General features: G+C 43.4%; 1 protein-coding gene across 6 annotated transcripts in view; it reads right to left on the bottom strand.

Moving 5' to 3' along the window:
- Positions 1-12,552, bottom strand: part of scn8aa (sodium channel, voltage gated, type VIII, alpha subunit a) — a 131,499-nt gene that overhangs the window by 101,845 nt on the left and 17,102 nt on the right. For all 6 annotated transcript variants that reach the window (XM_088368783.1, XM_088368779.1, XM_088368778.1 and 3 more), the window contains exon 2: positions 8,330-8,663. In XM_088368783.1, the coding sequence (XP_088224909.1) occupies positions 8,330-8,608 (279 nt within the window). In that variant the 5' untranslated portion in view covers positions 8,609-8,663. The remainder of the gene's footprint in view (positions 1-8,329; positions 8,664-12,552) is intronic.

Here is a 12,552-nt window from a genome sequence, read left to right as displayed (position 1 = left end):
TAGGCTGGGGAGTGTATTGCCGTATCTGTAGCAACTCACTTGTGTGTTTCATTCTAATAGTAAAAGATAGCTTTTTAAATTGTAAGGGGAAAAAAAGCACATCAAAACATTTATTTTATTTTTACCAATGAAAGACAACATTTTTCTTTTCTTTTCAGTTTTCTTAATTTTAAATCATTTCGTTGTTTGGTAAGCACAGTCGCCCCTCTCGCAACATCACTTCCTTTAAGAGCGTCTTTGTTTTTCAGGATCAAGCTTATTGTCGATTTTGCCATGCAAAACTCCAGCGTCAACTCTGACACACGCACACCGGACTCATATTTTACGATTATTTTTTTTTTTAATCCAACCGTTTTGCGCACTACTTTCCTCTTTTCGCCATGATCAGCTTTACTGCTCCCACTCGCTTCCTTTGGAGGCATGATTAGAGTTGATGCAATCCTCAGAGTAACGAGAATGTAATAACGAACGGAGTCAGTTGGCATGCGGGTCCTCTCGGCTCATCTCGCGAGGTTCGACAACCGAAATTTCGCCCGACATCCGAAGCAAAAAATCTCAACTTTTTGTTCGAATACCGATTTGTTCGAGAACTGGGACGTTCGAAAACCGAGGCTCCACTGTACTGCCATGTCAGTGGAATCTGCCCCCGAGCCTTCATTGCCATAAGTACTGGCTAATCACACATGCACTCTACGACACTTCAGCACTCTTGGCCTTCGTGAAGGCATAAAGTAAAACCGTAATACCTACAGTAAGACCTATAGCGACAACCGCATAGTGAAGTTTGCTGACGACACGACTCTGGTGGGTCTCATCACGAAGGGCGACGAGACTCGGTACAGGTCGGAAGTTGACCTTCTGACCACGTGGTGCAGGGGCAACAACCTCCTGCTGAACGTCAATAAGACCAAGGAAATCATTGTTGACTTCCGGAGGGGTCGCACAACACACCTGCCGCTGATCATCGACGGTGCTGTGGTGGAGAGGGTGAGCTGCACCAAGTTCCTGGGGGTGCACATCAGCGAGGACCTCTCCTGGTCCGCAAACACCTCGTCACTGGCAAAGAAAGCTCAGCGCCGCCTGTACTTCCTGCGGAAGCTCAGGCGTGCATGTGCTCCTCAGGCAGTCCTGTCTACATTCTACCGTGGCACCATTGAGAGCGTCCTCACCAGTTGCATCGCTGTCTGGGGTGGTAACTGCACTGAACAGAACTTGAAGGCCGTGCAGCGCATAGTGAATACGGCTGGTAAGATTATTGGTGCTTCGCTCCCCTCCCTGAAGGACATTTACACCTCCCATCTCACCCGCAAGGCAACCTCGATTGCCAGAGATGTGAGTCACCCGGCTCACTCTTTGTTTGACCTTCTGCCCTCTGGGAAGAGGTACAGGAGCCTGCGCTCCCGCACCACCAGACTCGCCAACAGCTTCTTTCTCCAGGCTGTTAGGGCCCTGAACTCGCTACCCCCTTCTGCGTAGCGTGCGGCACTGTTGTGCTATTTTCGGGAATGTCTGCTGTACGCGCACTTGCTCCTTTTTTTTTTTTCTGCTCCTCTTATTTATTTATTTATTTATTTATTTATTTATTTATTGTTGTGTTATTTATTCATTGTTTATTCAGCACGCTTTTGTTATACTTGTTTACTTGTTTGTCTGTTGTGAGCCATGTCTTGTCACCGTGGGATAGGGGGGAACGAAATTTCGGTTTCTTTGTGTGTCTTTGGCATGTGGAGAAATTGACAATAAAGCTGACTTTGACTTGACTTTTTGACTAATTTTCCATCCTCTGATTGGTTGCAATGCCTACGCAACAGGTTACAGAGGAGTCTGTTTTATTTTTTTCAACCAGGAAAATTCAGTATTCTCCACTGCTTAGGCAGACAGCTAGCATCCAGGAAGAGACAAATAAATATGTTGTTGTATGTTTGTTTTCATTTTTTAAATCTATGAAGGATCAGCATTTCTGGTGAGTAGGTACCGTACCATAAGTCGCAGTTTCATTCATAGTTTGGTCGGGGGTGTGACTCAAGAGCGACTTATGTGTGAAATTATTAACACATCATATCATTTCCCATGTTATTTTCACATTCACAAGCGCCCTCATGTGGTTCAGCATGAGGGCGCTCTAGACCTGTGGAATAATTGGAACTGCAACTGAACAGTCTGACGTAAACCACATAGAAGAGGAAGCGCTGCATCTTCTACTTCCAGAGTTAGCGGAGTTGATTAAAAGGGACACTGAGGATGAAGATTTCATTGGATTTAGTGATTTGGAGTGACACGGATGGTTTGGTAAACTTGTTAGCATGTTATTCATGCTATAGTTATCTGAATAACTCTTGATATGTTATATCAGGCAAGTTCTCAGTTCATTGTTTATGTATCATGTAACGTTTGCATACCGTACATTTATTCAGCCTGTTGTTGCCTTTATTCTATTTTTATTTTAAATTGCCTTTCAAGATGACATGTCTGTGCATCAGTAAAAAAACGTCGATGTCTTGAATTTGAAAAAAGTAATTGTATTTTTCACTAAAGAGGGGTTCGGTGAATGCGCATATGAAACCGGTGGGGTTCGGTACCTCCAACAAGGTTAAGAACCACTGCCCAAGATGCAAAACAACTCACCAAAAACTCCAATCTTGCCCCAGCAAACAAAATTACATTTTACACTGTCCTCCTTATATTTGCCTATTCTCTATTCTATACAATTCCACTCTATGTTTCACACCCCTATTCAACAAGTGAGCAGTGCTCTCAATTTCGTTGTCTATACAATGACAATAAAGGTATTCTATTCTATTCTATTCTATTCTATTCTATTCTATTCTATTCTATTCTATTCGTGTCGTTCTCCTTGCTAGTTAGCTTGAAGCAAACCGGAGTTGTGTAGTTCCCTTTGATAGTCCTAACTGTAAGACAGGCTAGCAGTAAAGTAACTGAAGAAAAAGGTGTTATACGCTGTCTCACAAGGCTAGGATTTTAGTGGGAAGCAGGTTTTCACCTCAACTGACATTTTCTCTACAAGGTGGTCTGTAACAAAACGGTAGTTTATAAAAATAAATATAGGTCCTTTATTAAAGGGGACATCAACCTGAAAATGTTATTTGTAATAATTTTTATTTGTAATAATATTTTCTGTGCAGGCCCATCAATTTTCTGAAGCTGAGTGATGGGTGGCGGAGGTCCATTCTCATAACATTCAAAATGTCATGCAGGAGAGATGAGTTTGTTTCATTCAATATTAAACTCAGTTTTGAATGACCAAAAACACATTGAGTCATTAAACTCCAGCAGCTGACAGCACTGGAACCAAAAGATGTTTCTTTCTGATGTCACAGCCACTCTTCGCTGATTGGTTAATTTCACTGTCTGTTTGCTCAGGTTTGCCTCGCCTTAGAAATTGGCTCAATGAGTATACTCACCAAACTCATTTGCAGGTACAGCATTGAGTCTGGATTTCCATGCTAGGTGTGATGTAGGGCGTGTTGAAAGTAAATCAAGAGCCGAATGGTGCATGCCAGGTGGCCTCAACTGTTTCACTTCAAGATGGACTAAGCAACAATCATTTAGACTCAATGGACCATCAATTGTAACTATCCTTTTCATCTGAATGTAGCATAAAATATTCAGCGATAACTCAGCGAACCCCGAAACACTCCTTATGGATCCCAATATAAGTAGATCCTTGCAACTGTTATCTTCTCACAGTTCTTTTATCTTTAAATGCTCGCTATGCTATAGTGACTACCAAATGACTGCCATTTCTCAGTTGAACTATTTAATGGATGCCAGAAAGATCGATACACAGCTGTGGAGCCTTTTCTGCAAGATTGCGGAAGATCTTATCTATCTAATCATAGGTGCCAAAGAGGCCTAGTCCAACACTACTAGAAAAAAGGTTGGGCAAAGTAGGGCCCACTTCTATTTTAAATCTGGCCCACCAAATATTTCCATTATCAAGAGTCCCATTATATAATATATTATATAATATTATATAATTATATATATTATATACTGTAATTTCCGGACTATAAGTCGCGTTTTTTTCATAGTTTGGGTGGGGGGGCGACTTATACTCAGGAGCGACTTATATCTGTTTTTTTTCACAAATTTTTACTTGATCATTAACACATCACTTACAAGTATAGTTGACCACTTCACGTGTTATTTTTAGTATAGTTGATCACTTCACATGCTTTTATATCTTTATCTTGAACATATTCAAAACATAAAAAATAGAGAAAAAATCAAATAAAGCAATTAATACTTTAAAGCGCCATATCCAAGTCCACTGTCTGCTGTATGCACACTTGCTCCATTTTTGCTCCTCTTATATTTATTATGTTATTTGTTTATGTATCATTTATTCATCACTTTTATTTATTCATTGTTTGTGCCTTCTTGGTTTTTCTTGTGTTGTTTACTTGTATGCATATTGTGTACCATGTCTTGTCACCGTGGGATAGTGGAAACGTGATTTCGATCTCTTTGTGTGTCTTGGCATATGAAGAAATCGACAAGAAAGCACCGTTGGCCGTGACTCATCAACTGGGTGGGCTTAAGAAAAATGGCACCAAAAAGAAACTCATATTTTGCAAGTTACAAACTTCAGTTGTAAAATATGCAGCTGAAAACAGTAATGGAGCAGCAGAAAGAAAGTTTGGAGAACCGTGATGTACCAATGGATTACTATTTCAAGTGACGGTGTGGCGTGGCGGTTGTTTACATAAAGGACAAACGTACCCACGTAAGGACTACCGGCATCATTAGCAGTGATCATTTCTAAGTGACACGGAGGACAAAGAGTTTGAAGGAATTAAGGATTTGGGGTGACATAGAAGGTTTGAAAAACTATTATGCCTTTTACGCACGCCCGGTCCTACTCTACTGAGTCGGGGGCCGGCGCTCGGCCGAGTGGCTGTCCGCGAACGGTGCATGGGGCTCGGACATGGCCATTACGCACGCCCGGTCCTATGCCATGGAGCTCTCGTGTCTGGAAGTCCACGCCGCCACACGCTTGGAAGTTTGTTTTGTTTAATAAAGAGCCGTTTACCAAACCCACGTCTATCCTTGTACTTTGTTAACGCTACAATATAGTTATATGCTAGATCTGTGGAATAAAGACGAGGCTGACGTCAGGGCGCACGCGCGGCGATGTTGACAAAGGACGAGGAATTTGATCGATGGATTTAATGGATTTAAAGTGCACGGATGGTTTGATAATATTATTGGCTTATATTATAGTTACCGTATTTGCCGGTGTATTGGTCGACCTTTTTCGATCCAAAATCGACCGAAAAAAATCGACCTCGACTTATACACCGAGTCATAAAATTTAACTTCGTATTCATCGCTTCAAATGTGATGGTAACCAAGGCCGTTTCTCATGCATCTCATTGTGCGTTGCACTTAGAAAATTTGAACCGGGCGGCGTGCGCGAGTGCGCGGCCCGCTGGAAGTCGAATGAGGCGCCGCCACCACCTCCGCGGTGCTTATAAACAGCCGATCCGCTCGGCGGGGGCTATTTTCGGCCACTTGGCTCGTGCGCACGGCCTCCCGGATGTGCCGGGCGGGTGCGCGAGCTCGCCGGCCGCTGGAAGTCGAATGAGACGCCGCGACCACCTCCGCGGTGCTTATAAACAGCCGATCCGCTCGGCGGGGGCTATTTTCGGCCACTTGGCTCGTGCGCACGGCCTCCCGGATGTGCCGGGCGGGTGCGCGAGCTCGCCGGCCGCTGGAAGTCGAATGAGGCGCCGCCACCACCTCCGCGGTGCTTATAAACAGCCGATCCGCTCGGCGGGGGCTATTTTTGGCCACTTGGCTCGTGCGCACGGCCTCCCGGATGTGCCGGGCGGGTGCGCGAGCTCGCCGGCCGCTGGAAGTCGAATGAGGCGCCGCCACCACCTCCGCGGTGCTTATAAACAGCCGATCCGCTCGGCGGGGGCTATTTTCGGCCACTTGGCTCGTGCGCACGGCCTCCCGGATGTGCCGGGCGGGTGCGCGAGCTCGCCGGCCGCTGGAAGTCGAATGAGACGCCGCGACCACCTCCGCGGTGCTTATAAACAGCCGATCCGCTCGGCGGGGGCTATTTTCGGCCACTTGGCTCGTGCGCACGGCCTCCCGGATGTGCCGGGCGGGTGCGCGAGCTCGCCGGCCGCTGGAAGTCCAATGAGGCGCCGCGATCTCCTCCGCGGTGCTTATAAAGTGCCGATCCGCTCGGCTTGGAGCTATTTCCGGCCTCCCGTTGGTGCCGGGTGGCGTGCGCGAGCTCGCCGGCCGCGATCTCCTCCGCGGTGCTTATAAACAGCCGCATGCGCACGGCCTCCCGGAATTTGAACACATTTCGTCAATAAATTTCGCATATTGAATTTTGAAGTTTAATATAATGCAACAATTGAGCTCGACTTATACAAAGGATATATCATAAAATCGTAAATTTCCGTCGAATTTTAGGGGGTCGACTTATACACCGAGTCGACCTGTACACCGGCAAATACGGTATTTGAAATATAGTTTATCTATCGTTATATGAGCCTGTAGAATATTTTGAAGTCCAAGCGCCCTCAGCCGCGCGCACCCATTGTTGACAAAGAACGATCGATGGATTTAATGAATTGGAGTGACACCGATGGTTTTATAAACATGTTATTCATGTAATAGTTGTCCTTAATCACTCTATATGTTACGTCAGGCCCGTTCTCAGCTCTTTGTTTGTGTTTGTCACGTTAGCATACCTATCGTTCAGCCTGTTGTTGCTATCGTTTAGCCTGTTGTTGCTCGTTCATGACTGTTTTTGGTGTGGGATTTTGTCGAATAAATTGCCCCCAAAATGCGACTTATACTCCGGAGCGACTTATATATGTTTTTTTTCACTTTTTGGGGCATTTTATGGCTGGTGCGACTTATACTCCGGAGCGACTTATAGTCCGGAAAATACGGTAATTCATTTAGCCATTTTTTACCTCAAATTGGTTAATTTTCCAAACTATTTCAACATTCATTCATTCATTATCCGAACCGCTTATCCTCACAAGGGTCTATTACAGCAGTCTTTGGGCGATCGGCGGGGTACACCCTGAACTTGTCGCCAGTCAGTCACAGTGCACACATAAACAGACAACCCATCACAATCACACCTCCGGACAATTTGGAATGATCAATCAGCCTACCATGCATGTTTTTGGAATATGGGAGGAAACCGGAGTACCCAGAAGAAACCCCGGAGAACATACAAACTCCACACAGGAAGGCCAGAGTCATAAATGAACCCTACACCTCCGATCTGTAAGATGGACGTGTTAACCAGTGCACAGTGGAAATAATTTATTGTAAATAATAAAATATAATAAATATTAGTCAAATAAACAGTTAATATAAACATTTACCTAGACTTATTTTGTCACATGGTGAGTGAATCATACATGAATCATAATTTTGTCGTGATCTTGTTTTGTTTAGCTTTGCTTTGATTATATTAGTTTTACTTCATGTTTGATAGTGTTTTCCCTGTGTTCCCTTTATAATGTCAATTCTACTTTTTGGAGTTTCATTACGAACTGTTCTTGTTAGCTTTGTGCCTTGTGTCCGCCAATCAACTCCATTCAGCCACGTGTCTTGTCCTGCTGTTCCTAGTTGTGTCATTGATTAGCTTGAACTTACTTTCCAGTCTGCGTATCGGTGTTGCTGCTAGTGTCATGTATTCCAAATTTTTTCATGTTTCCTAGTGTGGTGAGTGTTTTGTTTTCTGGAGATTTTCTTTCTTTGATACGTGAATCCTGATCATTTAGGGATTTGTTATATTTATTACTTTTTTTTAACCTATTTTCCAGGGTCCGTATTCTTGATAGATGGTGTCAGGGATGCATATAGACAGATTTGTGTGGTGGAGTTGAGGCGAAAACATGACCTAAATGTAGCAAAGCAAGGCAGGATGAATTCCCCAAAATTATTTCTTTAGGAAAAAAATAATGAAATTAATCAAGATTCAAAGGACCAAAGAAGCACAGAAAACAAAATTCTCACCATGACAGGAAACGTGACCAAACCAGGGATACATGACACCAGCAACAACGATAACAAATAAATGAAGACCAAATGAAAACATTGAACTAAATATAATCAAACTAACAATTAAGCGCAGCTGAACAAATCACAGGGGGATAAAAGAATGCTGATTGGTTGACACAAGGACTAGGGCTGATGAAAACACGAATACAAATTTGCCTCAAACTTTATTTGTTTTAGTATCTCATCGACAAATAACCTTGGCCATTCTGTTTTCAAGCATCTGTTTTTCTTTAAAAGCTGAGATGATCATGGTTCAACTCACTTTCTGAGAATTCAGGTAGTACGGGTCTAGATCCTCCAGTGGTACCGCCACCATTCCCTTAGGGATGTCCCCATAGATGTAGGGCAGGCTCTTGCCAGCCTCCAGGTCACTGTTGGGCTTGGGCTTGTTCTCATCATCGTCGTCACGGTAACTGCTGTCCTGCTTTGGCGGCTTCCTGTTCTTCTCCTCGTTGATGCGCTGCTCGAGGGCCACCAATGATTCTGCATTAAATCTCTTGAAGCTGTCAGGTCCTGGCGGTGCGAGAAGGGGTGCAGCCATGTTTTCATCATGCAACTATGTGGTCTTTAGGTTTTGACCATCCAATGTAGGAGATCTGTGGGACGATGAGGCAAAGGGAAAATATGATTGATTGATTGATTGATTGATTGATTGATTGTTTGATTGATTGATTTGATTTACATCCATATACAACACATTACAAGATAAAAATAAAACTTTGCGGAAAAGAGAAAAAATCAGTAGATAAAGTTCAACGCAGTTTACATGTTCAAAGAGAGTGGGAAAAAAACTACAAAAACGTATTTGGTCCCTCCCCCTTGTTTTCTATATATTTTACATATAAAAAAAAATACACTGTCATGTTATTTAAGGCAGGTTTTTAGTGGCCTTGTGGTATAAGTGTCCACCCCGAGACTGGTAGGTTGTGGGTTCGATCCCCGGCCGAGTAATACCAAAAAGACTATTAAAAAAAAATGGATGCCTCCCTGCTTGACACTCAGCATTAAGGGTTGAATTGGGGATGCTGTGAGGAGCTGCGCCCCACAGTCATTACTAATGCGCAATGTATAGGTTCTTCTATTGAAGCTCGTCTGAGGGCGACCACTCTGAAGTGGACCTTAGTTACGTTAATTTAGGTCAGGCATGTTGTTGGGCAGCCAAAAAGGTCAGTTTGCTGTCCGTCTTCACACACATTGAAGTCTGTTGACATTTTATTAAAAGAGACGCAATACGCACATTACAATATCAGGCTGATTGAGTAAATCATTTTGATACTATGTGAATTGGATGGAAGAGAGAATAAAGCAGCCACTTATTCTACTACTGTGTCCGACCACGCTCTTTTGAATTGTGAGTGACGTGTAGATGGGTAGTGGGACAGGTAGTTGGCAGGTAACACCTGTCAACACCTGTCAACAGGAGAAGTAAGACGCCTCCTTCCCTCCACTAGTCTGCGGGAGGCCCTTGGGCAAGGCCGAGTACCCGCTTAGCCTCCCTATCTGGGTTACGTAAAGTCGTGGCAGGCAGGCGACGGATGAAGTGGGGGAGCAGCTGGGGGAGCAGCTGGGGGAGCGCCAGAACTGGTCTCGCATTTCTTTGTGCCGGGCAGAAGATACCAATGTAGGTACAATGGCTGGGACTCCTGTCCAGTATGGTCACTGCTCTGGTAGAAAGCAATGGTAAACTACTACCAGAGCTTGAATCATGAATGCAAATAACGCGAAGAACGATATGGGACTCAGTGGTGAGACCCCCAAGCTAGATGAGTCTCTCCTGTGTATTGGGGAAGAGCCTGACACCGGGAGGTGTACCACCCAAGCTGATGAAGGCAGAACGCCTGATTGTGCTGGAATGAGAAACAACCGGAATAAATGGCTTAAACGGAGACACAAACTGGGAACATGGAACGTAAGAAGTATGCCAGCTGGTAAACTGAACACCATCACAAAGGAAGCAGTTAGAATCGGAGTAGACATCCTAGGGCTGGTCGAGCATCGCTGGCCAGGAAGCGGACATTTTACAACAGATTGCGGTGGTCGCATGGTATATTCAGGCAGGGAAAAGGCAGGCCAGGGAGGAGTGGCAATATATTTGTCAAGAGCAGCAGCTCAAGGTCTCATAGGCTACAAACCAGTGAACGACAGAATTATAACAGTTAGATTGAAGGGCCAGGCAAAAGATATTACATTGATACAAGTATATGCACCAACTTCTGCAGCAACAGATGAAGAATTAGAAGAATTCTACGAGAGTTTACAAAAAGAAGTAGACAACAAAGAACGGCAGGACATCTTAATCATTTCAGGAGATTTCAATGCCAAAGTCGGAAGCAAAAAAAAAACAGTGAGGAAGATGGACTGATCGGAATGTCAGGGCTAGGGGAAAGAAATGAGAGAGGCTCTAGACTTGTTGAATTTGCACTCTGAAATCAATTGGCAATTAAAAACACAATGTTTGAGAAACATCCAAGAAGGCTGTATACATGGACATCACCAGATGGAAAAACAACAAATCAAATTGACTACATCATGGTTGAAAAGCGATGGTCATCTATAATACAAGATGTCACGACAAAACCAAGTGCTGACTGTGACACAGACCATGAACTTCTCGTAGGAACAATGAAACTGAAATTAAAGTGTAAGAAGACAACAACAAGACCTGTCCGTTACGATGTACGAGACATAGATCAGAACTTCACTATAGAAACAAGAAACCGTTTCCAAGCACTGTTGATTGACATTGAAGAAAAAGAACCGGACGACATTGCAAATGAGGCAAAAAACATATTAATGGAAACAGCCCAAAACCATCTAAAGAAAAAGCGAGGCAAAAAACAACCTTGGATGACAGAAGAGACACTAAACATGATCGACGAAAGAAAAGAAGCAAAGAAATCCTATGGACTACATAGCAAACAGTACAAAGCAATAGCAAAAGTTGTGAAGCAAATGTGCAAGGAGGATAAGAAGACATACCTGGTTAAAAAGTGCCAGAAAATTGAGGACCATATGAGAAAAAACAAAAGCAGAGAAATGTATGAAGAAATAAAGAGTCTCACAAAAACTTTTCAACCCGGTCTTGGGGTAATTAAGGATGAAAACGGCAACACACTGACCGAGAATCAGGCAATTGTGGACAGATGGAGGAGGTACTGTGAGGGGATGTACGCACAAAATGATGCAGAAGAAGTATTGGACCAGATAGAACCAGAAACAGAACCACAATTACCACCACTCAGATCAGAAATCGAATGGGCTATCAAATCCCTTAAAGAAGGAAACTGTCCTGGATGCGACAACATACAAGCAGAAATGTTGAAAGCAAGTGAAGAAGTAGAGGTGTACCATAAATTGTGCACAAAGATATGGCAAAAAAAACAGTGGCCGAATGACTGGAAAAGGGCAATTCTCATAACTTTACCAAAAAAGGGAGACTTACAATTGTGTTCCAACTACAGAATAATATCGCTTATCAGCCATGCAAGTAAAATACTACTCAAAGTTATCATGAAAAGACTGGAAAGTAAACTGGAAGAGGAAGTTAGCAAAACACAAGCAGGATTTAGAAAAAACAGAGGAACGAGAGACCACATTTTCAATCTACGAATGATGATTCAGAAACATCGGGAAGTGAATGTAAATTTTCATACATGCTTCATAGACTACTCAAAAGCCTTTGACTGTGTCAATCATAAAAAGCTCTGGCTAACTCTCCAGGAAATGAACTTCCATCCACATCTGATTAACTTGATTAAATCACTCTACAAGGGCCAACAATCAGCTGTACAACTCAAATGTGGAACAAAAGAATGGTTCCCAGTAAAAAAGGGAGTGAGACAAGGGTGCATACTTTCACCACACTTGTTTAGTCTTTACACTGAAGGAATCATGAGGGAAGTGGAACACGACCATAGGAGATGTGAATACAACGAAGCAAGAATGCAGGGGCTGACCATCAGAGACCTAGGGTATGGCGACGACACTGCACTGCTGGCCACTACTCCAAGAGGGCTGGAAAATCTCATCAGGGCGGTCAAACAACACAGCGAAGAGAAAGACCTATATCTGAATGTGAAGAAAACGAAAATTATGGACACGGACAAGTGTGAAGAGAAGGCGGTAATAACGACTGGTGATGAAGAAATAGAAAGGGTCAGTCATTTTGAGTATCTTGAAGCCAGAATAGAAGCAAATGGAAAAACTACCCCAGAAATACGGAGAAGACTGGCAATGGCATTTGCCAAAGTGAAAAAGATGGAGAAGCTCTGGAAAGGACAGTGTATAGACACAAAAATGAGAATTCTAAAAAGTACAATATTTCCAATTGCAACTTACGGTTGTGAGGCGTGGACCATCAACAGTACTGACAGCAAAAAGATCACCGCCTTCGAAATGAAATGCTACAGAAGGATTCTGCGGATATCGTGGATTGATAGGATATCAAATGAGGAGGTGTTGACACGAATGGGAGTTGCATCACCA

This window comes from Syngnathus floridae, chromosome 2, assembly GCF_059516105.1.
Source record: "Syngnathus floridae isolate MCC-2025c chromosome 2, RoL_Sflo_1.0, whole genome shotgun sequence".
NCBI classification, from domain to species: domain Eukaryota; kingdom Metazoa; phylum Chordata; class Actinopteri; order Syngnathiformes; family Syngnathidae; genus Syngnathus; species Syngnathus floridae.
Note: the sequence above shows the minus strand (reverse complement) of the source record. Positions and strands in the feature narration are given on the sequence as shown.